Source organism: Corvus cornix, chromosome 2, assembly GCF_000738735.6.
Source record: "Corvus cornix cornix isolate S_Up_H32 chromosome 2, ASM73873v5, whole genome shotgun sequence".
Classification (NCBI taxonomy): Eukaryota; Metazoa; Chordata; class Aves; order Passeriformes; family Corvidae; genus Corvus; species Corvus cornix.
Genome location: NC_046333.1, coordinates 152,027,971 through 152,047,349, shown reverse-complemented (window position 1 = coordinate 152,047,349; position 19,379 = coordinate 152,027,971). Strand labels below are relative to the sequence as shown.

The 19,379-nt window shown below is 41.7% G+C and overlaps 1 protein-coding gene across 5 annotated transcripts in view; it reads left to right on the top strand.

Moving 5' to 3' along the window:
* The window catches only part of TSNARE1 (t-SNARE domain containing 1), a 461,757-nt gene that overhangs the window by 209,724 nt on the left and 232,654 nt on the right, over positions 1-19,379 (top strand). For all 5 annotated transcript variants that reach the window (XM_039549499.1, XM_039549497.1, XM_039549498.1 and 2 more), the window contains exon 8: positions 147-203. In XM_039549499.1, coding sequence (XP_039405433.1) covers positions 147-203 — 57 coding nt within the window. The remainder of the gene's footprint in view (positions 1-146; positions 204-19,379) is intronic.

The window sequence follows — 19,379 nt, the reverse complement described above, 5'->3', positions numbered from 1 at the left end:
TTTTTCTAAAGAGTAAGAGCTTTCTCTATGTACTTTTCTTTAGAAAGCAGAAGAAAATAGCTTCATATGACTCCTTCCCTAAATATTTGAATGCTGTTTTCTCAGCCATTTTCCCTCTAATTTTTTTTTTCTTTTCCTTTTAACAGAAAATAGCAGAGAAATCCAAAGCTTTGCTCCCTACTGGGCAGAGAAGCACCAAGCAGGTAGGTTCACGTGAGTCTGTGTGGCAGTAAGTACAGTGCTAAAATAAAGCTGTTTTCTAACCCAAGTAATGATGCTGAAGAGCTTGGAGCTCCTCCACTGCCTACACTGAAGCCAGTGAGGAGTTTTTCCAATAGAGATGTGTGACGTCTTTGGAGGTGGATGATAACAGGACTTGGGGAAAAAAAGACTTACATAAAACCTGTTTAATTATTCTCTGCTTTTCTGTCCTCATGGGGCTGTTTTTCCACTCTTCATGGGAGTTTTGTCTGCTATTAAATATATCACAAAGCAGTCCTACACTCCCTTTTCCTGGAAATTGGGCTTGTAGGCGCAGTGAAATCACATTCCAAGGACAACTTCATGGAAGGAATTGAGAGGAGTTTTTATCTAACCTTTCCCCAGTTTTAGGAGGGATTATGTATTCTTCTTTCTTTGGCTACATTGCACTGTGCTTAACTATTATATACATATGCAAATTGAGCCTTTTTATTCTCTTTTAGCTCATATTAGGAACTTTTTCAGTGAATAAATGCTATATGTAATCAGAGTATATATATTTATTCTGATTTGTGGATGCCTATTCATACCTACTCTGATTACTCCATATATGATGCATATATTAAGTTTCATATGTGCATGTATTGTGAATGTATATATAAAATATAATTAGATGCAGGTGTGCCAGTGAACATATGCAAATTATGAAGAATATAAAGATATTTTTGTGTAGATGTATATGTGTATATATGCATATGTGTGTATTCTTTCACAAATATTAATGCAAAATGCTATAGATTTAATATCTGTAGGGGTGTGTGTGTGTGTGTGTGTTTAAAAAATCTCCAAAGATTTCCAAGAGAGGTTTAATGCCAAGAGATCCTTTGGCTGCAGTATGGGTCCAATAGAGATTAGGTTGGTCTCTTAAATCCTACATGATAAGAAACATGTAGGCATTTGCAACTGATACTGTGCCACCAAAACCCAGAACTCTATGCCTGATTTCAGTGATCATTTCTGATATTTTTGATACTTTTTTCATTTAAGGGGCAGTCAGCAAGTTTTCTCCTTTCCTAATGACTTTGCTCTCCCTACCTTGTTGTGCCACCTGATTTTATACAACCTCCTTAATGTATATAAGAAATAGTTGTACCTTATAAATTCATTTTTTTCTGTGAAGAAGGGTGGAACAGTGCCACTGAAGACCCCACCATTAGTGCAGATAAATAAACCAAAGCTTTACTATTAACTGAGTTTCAAGCAATTACAATTCTGCCTTAGACTTTGTTGCTTAGGTGGTTTAGGTGTCACTGAAATGAAGATAAGGTACCAAAGGGCTGATGAATTCCTTTATCCAGAGTGAGGGTTCCCACCACCACCTTTGGAGATATTGTGCACAGATGTTACTTTTCAGCTCTGTGTTTATAAAAACTAACTGTTTTTGTCCCCCAGCTGGTGATCTGTGTTGAACAGGGGCATAAATAATATATCCTTTAACTGTGGTCAAATCCAACATACATCAAATATTTCTTGGGTCATTTTGTGCAAATTTACTGTGATTTGTTTTCACACCATCTGTATTGCATCACTTCTTGGGCCTTTAACCACTTTTGTTTGACTGCTGTTGGTGGAGTGGATTGCAGAGGAGGGAACAGCTCTGTTCATGCCTGGGCCACCACGTGGTGGCATGGTCATGGCTGTTCCTTAGGATGTGGGACTCTGCTGGCCATTAACCAGTGCAAATAGAATGAAGAGTGCTGATTACTGCGAATTGTTGGCACTGGGAGCGAGCCTGGATGAAACCAGATTTTTTTGGTATGTTGAAAATGGTGGATGACTCCAAAACCAACTTTCTCTGGAAGTAAACAGAGTTTTAATATGGGAAAAAAAATAGGATGTCAGACAAAAATACTCAAATCTTGAAGTGAGTAATAGTGGGGTTGGAAGCAAAAGGAGGCTGGAGGAAGAATGGGACAGAGACAAAGCCCTTTGCCTTAAACCAGGTAGGAATCCAACCACTGGGAGACTGCAGCAGGATCTGTTTGGTGTGAGTCAGGCTGAATCAGCAGAAATTGGGTTAAACTGGATCAGCTCAGGCTGTTTCTCCTTGTAGCTGTCACTTGCAGGTGAAGTGAAGTGGTTTTGGTGGATTACAAAAAAGGAGGTTGTAGCTTGTCCTTGGTGAGATGGTTCTGACTCAGAAAGAGGCTTGCTCACACCCAAGAGCAAACCTTTTTCATGCAGTGACACTTGCTTGGGCTGTGGACACATGAGCACTCATGCAAGAAAAGGATGAAAATTAATTCACATCTGCTTCAGCTTCCCTGTACGTTTGCAGCTTCACACGTCTCCTCTTCTTCGTCCCTCAAGTACAGAAAAGAGAAAAATTAAAGTTATAAAACCTGCTGAAGGCAATGTGGTGGTATGATTAGTTTTAACTTATTATTATTATTTTTCCAGCAGCAGATTGGCCAGGACATGCAAATTTATGGTTCCCACAGGAACTGTAACCTGACCACCATGTGAATGTATTAAGGCATTAAAGTTAACGCCCTATACAGTAATGCAAAATACTACATATGTTCAGGAGACCTGATTTATGGGCCTTGTGAAGCTGCACAGTGACTTGGTACAGATCCAGCCCTGATTCAAACACTGCTTGCCTGTAGGGCTTTGTTCTCTTTTATTTATACTTAAATTTATTACAGCAAGTTGTAAGAGGTTCGAAGAATGCTCGTTTTTCTGGATGCCTGTCCCTATAGTTCTCTCCAATGGTGAGTGGGAAAGGTGAGATGTTGGGTAACACAAGCCCTAATAATTTCCCTTTAGGGAGTAATTGATTCCCTAGACCCATGTAACAGGTAAAAATTGCCATGGGAAGCCTTGGGAAAATTAGTTTCCTGCCCATTGTGGTTTGTTGTAAGTACTTCTAATTGAGTTTATTTGTTTATAAAGGCAAAATAAAGGCATTGATCCAAAATTCCTTGAAGCCTGAAGTTATATAAATTCTTAATCAAATATGTGTTTGTAGGAATGTATTTGTGTATAGACAAATCGATGGAGTTCTATAGGTGCATATATTGAAAGAAACAACTTTTTACTACACTAAATGATCATTGTTGAACGTGCCTTGTGGCAACAATTAAAAAACCCCAACCAAATGCTTTTCCTTGAATCTGTGAAAGTAATTTTAAATATTCACCTGCTAGCCAAAATAAGACCTCAAAAGGCTCTTTAAGGGGAATTTTGGAAGGTAGTTTCCAGTTTATGGGAATTGATGGCACAGCCTACAGCAGAGACACGATTTGGGGATATCTGCTCCTGAATATTTTTGGGATGGGCTTCAAATCCCACTTCTCCCCATGAACAGATGCACCAAGGTGTAAATTCCTTCTCCCAGGCAGAGTCCAGTGTAGGAGTGTTTCAGGTGTCCCCTGGAGCCTGGGACAGCGTGGTCAGTGGCAGGAGAGGCTGGACAGCCAAGCAGATGTGTCCTCTTGGGTGGCATTGGTGTTCTAATAGCACAGGATAGATTATCCATTATATTAAAATAATTAATGGTAGACTGTGGAAAATCCACAACAGAGCCAATAATGTCTCTGAGCACAGGAGATGAAAAGAATCCTTCTTTTTAGTTCTTTATGGTTGTAGTGCATCCAACTTCATCTGCTTCTGACAGAAAGAATCTCTTGTTGTGCCCATGGTTGAGTAAGTTCAAGTCATGGGGCTTGGAGCAACCTGGTCTAATGGAAGGTGGCCCTGCCTGTGGCAGGGCGTTGGAACAAAATGATCTTTAAGGTTCCTTCTCACCCAAACCGTTCTGTGATTCTCTGAAGTTCTCTCTTCTCCACTAATGGGGAGAAAAGTGGGTTTTTCTCACCATGCAGACTTTGTGGGTGGTTCCCCCAACGGAGTGGGAGAAGGGGAAGCACAGCTCTGTTTTAGCTGAGGAATGAGTTTTTATCTAAAACCACACCAAAAATCTGAACAGACTTTTGTGGTTTTTTTTGGAGGAAACTTTCCTAGCAATATTTAGAAATTAAAATTACAGTAATTGTCATGGTGTAATGGCATCCCTCTTCATTTCCTGCTGCTCATGGGGAGAGGAAAGGATAACTACTGCTCTGGAATATGGCAGTTGCCAGAAAGATGCCTTTGTTTCATATTCTATGGGCCTACTTGACCTGTCTCTCAAAGGTCAGTAAATTATGTTTCTTAGGAGCACAAAGATGGGTAATAAACATCTATTTGCATATACAAGCTTTTTTTTTTTTTTTCCTCCTGACTGCATTAGTTTATTCTTGCTTTAAATGGACTTCCTTCCCACAGGAAGCATCATTTCTCCCTTTCTTCCTGTGTTTATGAAGTTGTTCTTTTTATATGATTAGAGTAGAATTCTCATTTTGGGGGCAGCACAATCCAATCCTTGGCTTTATGGGAGAATAACTTTTTTTGGCAATAATGTCTGCATAAACTGCATATATGGATGTGTGTGTGTGTAATGACTTTGGTTATTTGGGCTTCTATTTTTAGCAGGCCCTTGTCATGGCAGGTGTTGTATAAGCACAGCTACTCCCTTGTGCCATCCTGAGGACCTCACAGGCTAAGCCAACACCAACAGCTTATTTTGGACAATAATTAATGATGAGTTTTTAATGCAGTGGGTGCTCCTCATGCTCATCGTGTTTGAAATCAGCTTCTACACTTGTGAGAGGACGTGGTGTGTATTTTCCTGAAATGCAACATTTAATTTCTCACAATCAAAATACAGCTTTTGCCTCGGCAAATGGAGCTTTTTATTTACACATTTGTTTTATTGACTCCACCATCTTATCTCAGAACTCATCCCAGTTCCTAATGTTCCAGTCTGGCTGCAGTATCTCAACAATCAAGCCCTAGCTTTGGTGATAATTTATCTTGCATATGTGGTAGTAATTGCTATGTCTTTTCAAGGTCATTTGGGATGCAGCTACTTCTGTAGAAAGTGTTATTTCAATAATGTCAACTTTGTTTTAAATGACTGTGCATCCATTAAAAGCCATATTGTAATCAACCCACTCCCCTGTTCCTAGGGTTGTCAATATGGAGCATTTAAATCACACAGTTATTTTTTCTTGACTTTACTCAAGTGTGGGCTTTTGTTTGGTTTTAAAGAGTTTGGGTTTTTTTAAGGCAGTCATTAAAGCAATTTTCTTAAGAAAATTTAAATATTTTCTTTTCCTGCCTCTTTGGGGGTAGAGAAATACATTCTCATAGAGGGATTTAATAAGTGGATGGAAATAGATTCACACCTAATCTTTTAATTTGTTCCCTGTATTTTCAATGGAGGTGGAATCTATTCCGAATGTCCCAAAGTACTCTTCTTGCTCTGCTTCCAGTGTGCCTGGGAGGGGAAGGTCTTTTCTTCTCAGCATGCCCACGATCTTGAAAAAAAAATTCCAGTGGGCTTTAAAGGCACAGAAGTTCTCTAAGTAACCATTAAACTCCTCTTTTGTCAGAGGAATGCAGAATTTTTCAACTGTAAAACTTAAAATGAAGAATCCTGCACCAGAGCCCTTGGGAAAACACCCAGATTCCTGGTGCTGCTGGGGGCAGGTTTTATGGGACACCAGGAGTGCTCTGGGCTTCAGTAAAAACATGTAAGAAACACCCCAAACGCTATTATATCTTTAATTGAAGGAATTTTCAAAAGCTGGAGGTATGAGCTTCCAATCTCCTTATCCTACAAGAGAAGAAAAATAAAAAAAACCCAAACCTATATAAAAAAGGAATGTGTATCATCAGGTTTGGGGGGAACTGGCCTTTTCCTAAATCCCCAAACAACTTGAGCATTGTGGATTTTCCTTGGCAACCCTCTATGGAGTGCTTGTCAAGGGATCAGCCCCCTTTGCCTGTGTCTGCTGGTGAAACTCCAGCTGCCTCTATCAGCACCCAGGCAAAGAACTGAGTTTTCACTATCTGGGTTTTGGTCAGTTAAGGGTTTTTTCAGTTTGTTTGTTCCCTTGTGTAGTTTTCTTTATTTTTTCTTTTTTTTTTCCCTTTTGTTTGAGTGAGAAAGGACAGAGGTTTCTGTGTGGGCAGAGGATGAAGGCGAGGAAAGGGTTTCTTTTGTACAAAGCCTCCCCCAGAGCAGCTCCTTGGCTCCTCTACCCCAGCTCTGAGTCACTGCTGGTTGTTTTGTCTGGAATGTGCCAGCCTCGTCCCCAGCTCTTCAACCCCTTGCTTTTATGCTCCCAAATCCTGGGAGACACTTTCCTCTCACCCCACGCTGGCACAGACCCCGCTGGGAGGGCTGTGCCCAGGGAATGGTGACACCAGGGTTGCGCAGAGGCGTTTGAGGCCACAGGATGAAACACGGCCATGAACCAGCCTTGCTAATGGGAGAGAGCACTTTGACAGGGAAAAATCTATATTGTGCCCAGAGGCTGGGACAGATCACTCAGCTGATGCCCACATTATTGTTCTTCTGTAGCCCAGAGACAGCTCTGCAAATATTTTTCCCCACTGCTTGTGGTGGCTGCCGGGGTGGTTGCTGTGCTTCTGTCTCGTGGAATCACAGAATGGTTTAGGTTGGAAGAAACATTTAAAATCGTCCTGTTAAAACCCTCTTCCATGGGTAGGGACACCTTCCACTAGACCAGGTTGCTCCAAGGCCCATCCAACCCAGCCTGGAACACTTCCAGGGATGCAGCATTCACAGCTTCTCTGGGCAACCTGTGCCAGGGCCTCACCACCCTCATGGGGAGGGATTTCTTCCAAATATCCAATCTAAATCTACTCTCCTTCAGCTTAAAGCCATTCCCCCTTGTCCTATCACTCCATTCCCTTGCAAAAAATCTCTCTCCAGCCTTTCTACCCCCTTAGGTACTGTCAGCTCCTAAATTTAAAGGATACTGAAAATGCACATCTTCCTGCCGCATCAGGTTCATTCATGGAGGGGGTCGCTGCACCCATATAGATGAGAAAAACATTTCTCCCCTATCATATGAAATCCAGATGCGGTCTTAAGGAATTCTGAATTTTCTTTCTTCCTGAGTGTTGCTTTTTACCCAGTGAATGTGGGCAGTTCATGGTTCCAGTCAGCACTGCTGGCACAGATTTTTATCTATAAATATATGCATATATCTGTAGATATCTACACCTACATCAATATAAATAAATACAAATAAAAAATAAAATGAAATATAACTATAAATACAGTGGCAGCTGGATGGACACTCACCTTGCTCAGAGAGCTTTGTCCTTGCATGCAGCTTTTCTGGGCAGTGAGGGTCACCTCTGGCAGCACTGCCAGATCTGTGTGACAGCAGTTGAAGAGGAGAGCAAACACAGGCCAAGATCCCAGAGCTGACAAAATGTAGGCTGGGTCTGCAGGACATGTGTGGCCACAATGGCAGTACTATAATTATTTAAAAAATGAATTAAAAGCTTGAATTTTGTTCACTTTATGGGCTTCACTCCCCGTATATTCTTTTTTTTTTTTTTTTTCAGAAGCATAATTATATAGTGAGTGTTTCTTCCCAGTGGAAGTGGTTTCTGCTGGAGTGAGGGGGCTGCTCATAGAACCCCATCCACCTCTCCTCCTTCAACCTCACCTTCCCTGAGTTGCACTGCAAGAGTCTAAATTGACTTTTGCCCTGGTGAGCATCACATGCAGCAACCAGAGTAACAAATGTGAAACCTTACTGAGTGTGTCACCTTGCTCCAAAGTGAATGCAGTGTTATTTAATACATTTAAACCCCCCTGTGGAGATGAATTATTGAAAGGAAGGAAATTGTATTCTTCTAAACCCACTTTGATGGCTGCATTTATCACATGATTAAATGGGGACAGCAATGGTATTTTCCCACTAAGAAATGTGTTTGGAAATATGTTAACCCTTGCTGCACCAGGGTGAAGACAAAAATAATATTTATTGACCTTTCTAGGGCATGTCTTATTTGTTTTCAGGGTCTAAATAACCATTGTTATTTCCACCATAAAACTTTAAGACATTTAACCTCTTTCAATCCTGTGTACAAGGCAGTGCTGTTACCTCCCCTGTACTGCATCTCACCTATGAAATCATAGAATCATGGAATGATTTGAGTTTGAATGTTCCAACTTTTTGCCATGAACAGGAACACCTTCCACTAGACCAGGTTGTTCAGGCTCTTTCAATTGGTCCCAATTATTTCTGATTTAATGAAAATACGAGGAAACACAGCATCATGCTTATAATTCTGATTCTTTATTCTGTTCCTTAGTTCTGAAAACTGTAACCCAGATTTGTGTTGTTTTTGCCAAGTTAAACTTCTGCTGATTTACTGGTTTATTATAGAGTTTCATCCTCACTTTTAATGATAATCCAGGATGCTGAAATTCCTTTGGAGTTAACTCGTAAAGCTGGACATGTATCAGAGAGGTAATTTATATGCAGTGTCATTATAAAACACAACAGGTTCTGTAGGATAAGGCATGTGGTGCAGATAACATTTCAAGTAGTTATTTTTGAGTTGATAGCAACACTCTGTGATAAATAAAATAAATGTGTTCACCTAAACACAGATGGAGGTTCTCCACTGCAATCTCACAAACTTGTTGATTTGAGAAGGTGCCTCTGAAGCAAATAATTCCTTTAAGTGTAAGAGAATTTTTCACCCAATTGTCCCAAATATGAAACAGGTGGTGGTTCAGAGCCTATGCCATGGGCAAACCCTGATGAAAATTCCAGGATATGCTTCCATAGATAAGAATGGAAAGGAGTTGGACTTGATGGTCCTCATGGCTGCTCTCTAATTTGAGTTATTCTGTGATTTCTGTGAATGAAAAAACTGAGCCTTGAGTGCTGTTCATCACTGCCACTCTTGGGAGCAAATCAAAGTTGTGTGGTTGGTACCTGCTGAGCATCACCCTTGTCCCTGCTCATCCCTGTAAAGTCTTAATGAATCCTGGGGAAAGTGATGCAGCTAAGCCATCACAGATCTTCTCCTCTTGTGGGTGTTCAAATGGGCAGTTTGTCACTTCAACAGTGAGGTGACAGGACTGCATCTTACTGTGTCCCCTGCAGTAAATCACAGTAAAGCTTTGCAGTGCCCCTTCACTAATGTGCTTTAATTAAAGCTGTGCTACCACGTGATACCCTGGGATGAGCATTAGGTCACTCCAGTGAGCCTTGGATTAATTTGGTTTGGTGCAAAAGGACTTTTTCCCTGCTCCCTAAACCAGTTAAGACCTTAATCTCACCTCTTGTCTCACTGTCTTCTCCAGATGCTGGAAGGGAGCTGGGAATGGTAGAGCAAGGAAGGCTCTTCCTCATGGGAAATGAAAGTTGTTCTTCTGCCCCTTTTTATGCAACTTCCCAAAGCCAAACTCACAGAAAAGAGGTTCCCAAGGTCCTCCTTGGCACACAGAGACTGTGCCATGGAGAAATCTTTAGTGGCTGTGTGGAGAGACTGGATGAAACCACAAATGTTTACTTCCATGAACCCAGTTTTCCATGGGGCAGAGCTGAAGATCCTGTTTCCAATCCATGCAAGCCCTGGATTTTTTGTGAGCTGTGGTTTGCACACCTCACTTGGATGAAATGAAACACTTCAGTGTTTTATTTTCTACCTTCACTGCGTCTGTAAAGTCCTGAATGTAATAAAACTATTGAGATGTTTCCTAGAACCTTAAGTCAATATTACACCTGACACAATTGAATCTCTTGATCTGCTACATTTCTTGCTTTAAGAAAGATTTTCCTTTCCCCTTCCCCTTCTCCTTTCTGTATTGGGTTACATTCACATGAAGAGCTCAGCAGTGATGTGCTGAGAAACAAAGATGATTGCTCTAAAAAAAACCCAAAAACAAAACAGCAAACAAAAATAAAAACATCAAAGCATCTTCTTGCAATCACAACTGATTTCTGGTGAGCAAGGAAGGTGTTTTCTCCCTTTCTGTGCCCAGTAGTTTGTAACTAGTTAGATGATTTAAGGAAAGAGACTGGGAATGTGGCTTTTATGTGCAGCAGGACATAGTGACCTCTTCCAGAAGCTGAGCACTGGGAAGTTTGATTGCCCTACGGTGGGAGCTCCTTCATTGACCCCTATATTTAAGCATGATTAAAACCACCACTGAAGAGTCAGGCACAGGAAAAAAAAAAAAAAAAACAAACCATCTTTCACAGCAGCTGCTGGGAGTGGGGTGAGGGAAGCTGTGGATGCTGCACACTTTGGAGTGCCATCTGCTGGCACAGGACTCGGATGGATGTGGGAGCCTGGTTTTGCAGTGCTCAGATGAAAACGGTGTCAGGGAAGCCCTGATGAATCACTGAGATGAGAATAAACTCTGCAAAGAGTTGGGGTGAAACAGGGTGTTTTGTGTGTCTGTTGGGGACAGAATTCCTTGCTCGATTGTGGAAATCTGCTCCATGTCCCCTCTCTGTACTGAGGAGAAGACACATAATAACAGGGTTTAAATAAGTATAATATTAATGATGTTGTGTATAAATATATGACTTCTGAGGTTCCTAGGAAGGAGGAATTTGAGCTTTAGTTCACATCTGTTGGGAGCTAGGCAGTTTTTAGCCTCAGCTGGTCTGGTTCTCATCTTTACTAAAGTCCACAGGGCTGTCTGTGCAGGTCCTCTCTCTACCCAGTTCATATCGTTTTGGCACTGAGAGTGAGCATAGCTCTTGCTCATCAGCACATCTGCCTCAGGCACAGTAGGGTCTGGAAGGCCATCTGATAAATGGCAGAAGGTGACATGGTGACACATTTCTGGTGTAGCATGGGGAAGTGCTAATTTGCTATTTTTGAGTTTAAAAACTTTGTAATTTTTTAAATGAACAAGAAACCTCAGCTCTTCAGTGTGAGAGCAGGTAAATGGTGATAGAAAATGGTGTTCACCTGTTGGACACCTGCCTGCCTGGTCGGAGCTGCCAGCCAGTCCCAGACTGCAAAAAGTGGGGTATGAGGGAGTGTTTTGCACAAAAAGGGGGAAAGGAATTTTTATTTACAGAGAGCCATATTTTTTGTTTAAATGTTTTGTTGTCTGCCTTCTTTTTTGTTTTGTTTTTATATGTTTTGTCCCTCATACAAAGAGGCTCGTTTTACAAAGATGCATTCTTTGCATGTGGGATGTCATTTGTTTTCTTGTCCTACACCAATCCTGTTTCTCTTGAGATGCATTTTATTTTGGGCTTGATGATACCCAGTGTTATAAAACCTTTTTCTCCTCCTAACATTGCTTGTTGCTTCCAAGCCTACAGGCACTGACCCGTTGTAGACTTGAGTTCACACAAAATCCCTTTAATCACCCTTTTGTCTTCTTGACTCTCCCCTTGTTCCCTCTTCAATCTCAGAGCTCACCACTGCTGCTTTTTGCCCTTCTAAGCTGTGAGGAGCAGACAAACGTTGCAAATTATTAACTGACCACGAAAGCAAAGGTTTTAAAATGTGTGGTCTGGAGCTTTGTGGGCTATTTTTGGAGCTGCTTTATTTGGAACTGCTTCTTTGTTTACAAACTGGTGATTGCATATAAGACTTGATACTAAAGAGGAGGTCAGTTGGGAAACCTTCCAATGCTGAATTTTAGTAGATGCCCCTGCAGATCACAAACAGTTTGCAAACTGAGATGTTTCTGCTCTGTAGGGGGAAGAACCCATCCCCATTTGTGGTGTGTGGCCCCTGGCTGGACACCAGTGCCCACAAAAGCTGCATTGTCACCCCCCTCAGCTGATCAGGGGAGACAAAATGTCATGACAGGCTTATGGGTCAAGATTAGGACAAGGAGAAATCACTCACCAGTTACTGTCACCGGCAAAACAGGCTTGCTTTGGAGAAATTAGTTTAATTTCCTATCAATTAAATCAGAGTATGATAATGAGAAATAAAATGGAATCATAAAACATCTTTCCCTTACCTCTCCCATCTTCCCAGGAGAACTCACTCCTGAATTCTCTGCCTCCTCCCCACCAGCATCACAGGTGCATGGGAAATGGGGCCAGTTTATCACAAGTTATCTCTGCTCCTCTTTCCTCCTCACCCTGCTCCAGAGTGGGGCCCTTCCACAGGGTCTCAAATCCCACCAGCAAAACTCCTCCAGCACAGGCTCATCTCTCCACACATCCACAGGTCCTGCCAGGGTTCTCTGCTTTGCTGTGTCTTGGGTTTTTTGTTCTGTTTCTTTTGTTCTGTTTTTTTCATGATTCTCAGAAGGAAATGGAAATTGGTGGGTCTGGATGTGTTTATAAAGAGGAATAGGTTGAGTAGCTATCAGGTGCAAGGACTTTTTGCATGCAAAGAGCCTACAGCATTGGTGTGTTTCCTGGGTTTGTTTATCCACTCTTTATCATGGAATATTGGGTGTGGGAATGGGAGTAAACCTGGCAAGTGAAGTCAGACACTTTTGTGTGGCCCCTTGGTGAAAGCTCCTGTCTCTGAGAGCAGAGGAATCGGGCTGCAGTGTCTTCATGGTGAGGAGATTTGGAGAACATCCTGTTTCTTTCAGTAGGGTTGTGTTGTTGTTTTCCTTGCTTACAGAGCAGGAAAGATGGAAGGGAGAATGAAAGTATTTCAGTGAGATTCATCACATGTGGTTTCCTCTTCAAGAAAGAAGTGTAGTCATTGCAGATGTTGACAGGAAGTCATTTTGCAAAAGGAGTGATGTGACACCTTCCTCTGTTCATTTCCCTGAGTTTCTACTGAAAAGCCAAGGAATGGGTGAGATATTTCATATTTATCCACATCATTACATTTAACACCTCGGAGCTTTCCTTTTGATATCCTCTGTTAATTCCCAGCATCACAGCAGGAAACAAATCAATCTCCACATTCCCTGCTGCAAATATTTGGTGATAAGGTTACTGATAAGCTCTAAATTAGTTTTCATAGTTTCAGAATGCAAAGTTATAGATGCTATGGTCTTACATACCATGGCAACTGGTTCCTCTTGGCAGGTTGCTCCACTGCCTATGATAAAGATGACTTTGGCTTCATTTCAGGACAAGTGATGTGAGAAGACCGCTTGTCTGCAAAATCTTTTCCATCAAGAAAATTCCTTGTGCTATGATTCACTCATGCCATATGTGGAGGAATTAAATTCTGGGTGAGACACATGAAGGAAACCCCAGTGGAGGAGAAATGATTTGACAGCTGATCCATAGAGCTCTTTCAGCCACCTCTAAAGAAAACGCTGCGATGCCAGTATCGGTTTCATTACACATCTGGGCTTGACTCATCTGCTACAGTGAAAGAAGAAAGAAACCCAAAGAAATAATTAAAGTTCATTATTGAGTGTATATGAAATAGTATTATTAAAGTATCTCCCTCACATTTATTTATAACCCTTCTTCCTGACAGAGCCTGACATGTTTCGCAAACACCACTGAATGATTATATATTCTTTGCCCAAAATCTGAGGATGTTGCTCTGCATTCTATTCATCACTTGCTCAGTCAAAATTTATGTTCCCGCACAATCTGTACATTTTCTGAGATCTCTTTGTGTAGGTACATTACTCATGAGACCTACCAGGCATATTTAAAATAAGTCAGGGTAGAAGGCCTCAGATTTCTTTCAGAGAAAGCCAATTTCTTCTGAGGAGTGTTGGACTGGGCACTGTCACTGCATGATAAGGGGAGACTGGAGGAGAAGAATATCTCCATCCTCACACTCCAGTAGACATGTTTTGGTTGGCAGGATGGAGTTATCAATGACAACACTCATCCAGGACAACTGAGCTATCATAGCTCCTCTTGGAAAAATTCCTGGGACTTCAGGATGTGGGCAATGCTCAGAACCTTTTCTGAAACTCGGCCAAGTGTAGTTTCTTTTTTTGACCAGGGCAGTGATTGTTCCTCTGTACTCAGCACTGGTGAGGCCACACCTCAAGTGCTGTGTCCAGTTCTGGGCCCCTCAGATCAAGAGGGGCTGGAGTGTGTCCAGGGAGGGTCAGCAGAGCTGTGGAAGGGTTTAGGGAGTCAGTCCTGTGAGGAGAGGCTGAGGGAGCTGGGGGGGGGCTCCGCCTGGAGAAGAGGAGGCTCAGGAGGGACCTTCTTCCTCTCTACAATTCCCTGACAGGAGATTGTATCCAGGGCAGTGTTGGTCTCTTCTCCCAGGGAACAAAGGACAGTATGAGAGGAAATGGCCTCAAGCTGTGCCAAGGGAGGCCCAGGTTGGACATCAGGAAGAATTTCTTCATGGGAAGAGTTGTTAAGCACTGGAAGGGGCTGCCCAGGGAGGCGGTAGACTCACCATCCCTGGAAGTGTTCAAGAAGCAACTGAACATGGCAGTTGGTGCCCTGGTCTGGTTGACAGGGTGGTAGTTGTTCAAAAGTTGGACTTGGTGATCTTGGAGATCTTTTGCAACCTCAGTGATTCTGTAGTTCTTACAAAACTTAAGCCCATATCAGCGTCCTTGGGAGACTGGCCCAGGACACACCTCAAGGGCTTGTCTCTTCTCTGTGTTCCCGCTGGTCTCACCCCCTTCCGTTTGCCAAAGGAGACCTGAAAATAGATTCGAGGAGTATGGATTAGCTGTGTGGCTTTGGTGTATTAGCACAGCTGTGTTTGAGCTGAGCAGCAGCAGGGGTAAGAGCACAGGCAGTGGATGCAAATAGAAGGACTCCAGCAGAAAGGTAATGTAAACTCCCCAGGGACTTTAAAATGCTGATCCAGATCGATGCTCCTTTGCTGATGGAAAGTGTCACCTCCCTCAGCAGGCAGTGTCAGTGGTTCAGGGAGAGCTTCCCATGGAGAAAGTCGGTGTGCAGCCTCATGATTATAATAAAATATGCAGGGATATTGTGGACTCAGTCACCTTCCGCAATTTGGCGTGGAAAATATATGTCCAACACTAACTGTGCCAACAATTTCTTCTCTCAGTCTGATCTCAGATAAATACAGAGTTTAGTATTTATCTGGAGGAGCAGTTTTTTCCAATTTTTTTTTTCCCATTTTTGTCTTTATTATTAGAAGTACTCTGTGGCAAGAAAGATTCTTTTCCAGAATGTGGGCAGAATGTTAGTTTATCTTCAGAAACTAGTGACAAATATTTCTTCAACAGAAGAGAGATATTTTTGCCTATAAATGAGATTTCCTGCTCCCCAATAGTTGGTCTGTGTATGGTAATGAAGGAGAAACAACAGGAATTTGTAGATTTTCATAATGGCTACTCTAGTTTTGGAAAGATTCTCTGCCTTCCTTCTCTTACCCTTCCTGCTGAAATATATCAGCACTAGCAAGAGTTCCAGTCCCTGTGAGGGTCCTATGTCAGCCCCTGTCATACCTGCGTGGGAGATCTGTGCATTTTGAAGGTGACCTGGATCTGCCTTTGGCTTCCTTTTAATTCACTTCCATGCTTTCTTTAATCTTTAAAGGGTCCCATTTCTGAGCACCTTTTATGTTCTTCTTTCACTCTTGCACAGTCCCTGCTCTCATTTGTTTGGCTGTCCCTCTTCCTTTGTCACCATCTCTGCTTTCCCCCCTTACTCTGTTCATGTCATTCTCCTCTGTAAAATTCTTGAAAAAGCATTTGAGAGCAAACAGCACCGAAGCCATTTCCTTGTGATGGAAATCCCCCTTTTATAGCGTATGATATGATCAGTTACATTTCTGCCCATAAGCATAGGATTAATATTTAAATTGTGCTTATTGACATAATGATACCCATTGTGAGACTAACAATATAAATATGCTGGAGGAACAGCTAGGAAAACAAGATAAGAGAGTCTCAATGCCCAGGGGACGTACACAAGGTGGAGAGTAATAGGGAACATTATGTATTTTGCTCATCAACAATTTTTCAGTGAAAGAGGATTTAAAAGCTGCTGCAGTTTTCAGTATGTTAAGAGTGTGAGGTGAATTGGGATTAGCTTTTGTAGTGACTCCATGTTGTAACAAACTACTTGTGACTCAAGCTTAGTTTGTGAAGTTCCTCATCTCACTGGAGCCTGTGGAAGTCCAAAGTGTCCTCAGCAAATATTGCTCTTTTCTTAGTTGAAAACTTGAAGAGATGTGAAACAGGGTTGATCCAGGGTTCAGAGTTTGAATGGTAAAAAAAGTCAGTTTCTGCCTGATTTCTGCACTGCCCTTTAGGAGAACGGGGCAGCCTCCTTGGAGAGAAAAGTAGTGATCTTCATAACTCAAAAGTAAAGTGTCATGCTGGAAAGTAACCATCTGAAATGAGACAGACATGTTCAGTACAGGTGCCACTGAATAATTAAATATCAAAAGCCAAATAAAGGTGGAAATAACTTTTGAAGAGACATCACGGGAAAATAAAGGATCAAAAAGGACTCCATTAATAGGCAGGAAAATTTTTCTATAGCCTTCACTAGGATAAAAATTCCACTCTCACCAACTAAATCCCAGGAATTATAACTGTTTTCTTGGTGATATTATATTTCTTGGTCAGGATCCCTCCTTGTAACATGAAAGCTCAGCCTGGAGCTTGGGAGAGAGGAGGGTGGGATTTGTGAGGAAGCCAACTTTTACACAGTGGCCTCAGCACTGGAGTACATCCTTCTTGGTCCACATTGGGCCTCCCTTGATTGATATAAATTGACCTCCAGGCTTCTTTTTGCTTCTCACATTGTTCTGAGCACTAAATCCTGGACAAGCAAAGACCTCTTGTCTGACCCGAGCACATTTCATGGATAATCTGTGTGTGTTCTGTAAACTCTGTAACATCTTCAAAAACACAGCACTGAGCATCTGCTTCCTCCTCTCTCCCCACCACTGGTTTGTTTCTAATGAAATATTTATTAAGTGAATGATATTTGCAGTCAGAGAAGGAGATAATTCATGCAAGCAATCAGCTCTGGGTTAACTGGAGAATGAAAATGTCTTGGACCGTAGCAAAAACTCATAATCAAAGGGCTCCCCAGCTATCCATCAAACAATCAATTACTGTATCCATTAGTCCCCTTTCACCACACATTAGAACAATTTACTAGACATGCTAATGTCCGGGTCATTGCTCCTTAAGGATGAGCAAACAGCAGAGGCATCTATCAAAGTTTTGATGCAGTGTGATCTCATACAGTGTGAATATATAGCTTAGATCACTTCATATTCTCATGGTGTTGAGTCTATTAAAGACCTGGTCTGTGAGGGAGATGCTGGTTGCCTCCCGTCCTCACCAGCTGAGGGAAACTTGTCAGAATAAGTTGAACGTTTCACATGATTCTGCCTTCTGTGTGGTGAGACAGAAGGTCATTCTGTGTGGCAGGTAAATAAACAAACTGCACATCAGTAAAACAGAGGCGGTTTTGCCGCTTCTTTGTCACACTGGCCAGGTAATTGCAAACACGTTTTCTACTCTTACATGTGCCATGTGGAGAAAAACAGGATTTCTCCATGAGGAGGGAATCCACGAGGCAGGTTCTAAGGCATCACCCCAGACTTGTCTTGCCTCTCTGTCCTCATCTAGTCCCTGACAAATCTACTGGGAACTCAAACCATGCATGCTGAGGGAATTTCTGTTAATTCCTCCACAGTGTGGATTCCTATCTCTGAAGGCAACAAAACTCTTTCTACAGGTAGCTGGGAGAAACAAACACATCTTATTGTACTCAGCTGAGCTAAGTAGGATATATTGTTTTCCATGGGGAAAAAAAAAAATCTGTGTGGTTTTCAGTCAAGGGGTTTTTTGGTGTTGTTTTGGTTTGTTCTTTATTTCCCATCTCCCTTGGCCACAGCTGGGCACGTGTAGTGTAAATCTCTACTTCTGAGCCTGACATTCAAGCTCCCTTTACAGTCTATGACACAATCTCATGTTAAGTAGCTGTCAATCTTTTTAATCTGGAGAATAGGGCTCTTATCTCCATTGACTTTATTGACCATGTCTCCATTGATTATAATGGGAGTCTTAATCAGGAGCTCGGAGGTCAGTGCCTCCACTGTGGGTATGTAAAGCTTGGAGAGGTGGATTTCTGGCAGTTCAATTTCTGCCTGATCAATTCAAACAAAGATATCCACTGTGCAAACATCTCAATTTGGTGTTAAGAGGGATCCCACTTACATGTCAATGGCACCGGTCCTGAACCAGCATCTGCCTAGTTTATCCCTTCTTCTCTGAATGGCACTTGATATCTGATAGAGTTAAGTGGCAGCTCTGGTAACAGGATAAAGCTCCTTGTCTCTTGCCAGTTTGGAGAAAAGGCCAAAAAAAAGAAGGGCAGAACTTTGTTGGGTTGAATCTCCTGCTGGAGAAATACACTTCACTGTTTTGAGTAGACAGGGAGCAGAAGGAAATAAATTCCTGCAAACATCCTTTCTGTAGTTCACTGTGATCCCTTTGTCCCCACAGAATTCATGGGTTCAGTGCCAGTGTCTGCACACAATTGTGTTAGTGAGGGGCTTCTTGTGCAGTGAAAATCTGGGTTTATGTGATAAAAATCTCATTTTCATGAACACAGACTTTCAGAGGAACAGCAGAAAACTGTCCTCTTTCCACAGAGAGTCCTGCTCCAATGTGGGTTTGCAGACAGAGGTCTCTTTCAGGGAGTGAAATATGATTTTAATTCAGTGAGTGTGTCCCAGCCTTTCAGAATCAGTTCATTACTTCTTTATTACTGTAGGAGTGGAAAATGATCAGATTTGAGTCCTTTGGGATTAGGTCAGATAGTTAGGAAAATTATCAAGCTGCAACAAGTCAACCAATCCAAGGCCCATGCAGCATTTTTGAGAGTGGACTTTAACATGTGACAAAATTTCTCCTGTGTTTGGGTGGAAGTTTCAAACAGAAATATATTTTTATGGCACAAGCAATGAAATCTTGGAGTTTATGACTTGGGAAGGGCATTGGTATGTACAGAGAGAATAAAAAAGAACACGAACAGGGCAAGTGAAATAACATGAGGTATATAGTCTATAAACATCAGATGAGAAAATGAGGGAGCTAAATTAAATAGTCTTGGAGAAAGTATCAATAGAGACATGATTACAGTCTATAAATACTTTCAAGGTTAAAATACAAATGAAGACCAGGTGAATTATTCACGGAGTTAAATGATAGAAGCCAGAATAGCCTGATGTTAGGAAAGAAACATGTAGGTTAAGTGCTAAAACTAATAAAGAACACTCATGTGGATGGTTAAAACCCCATCAGTTTGCAAAGTCAATAGCACAGTTAAAACAGAAGTAAAATAAATAATAATGATAGTGCAATAAAAATCTGTGGTAGAAATTATCTGAATGTTTATCTGTGG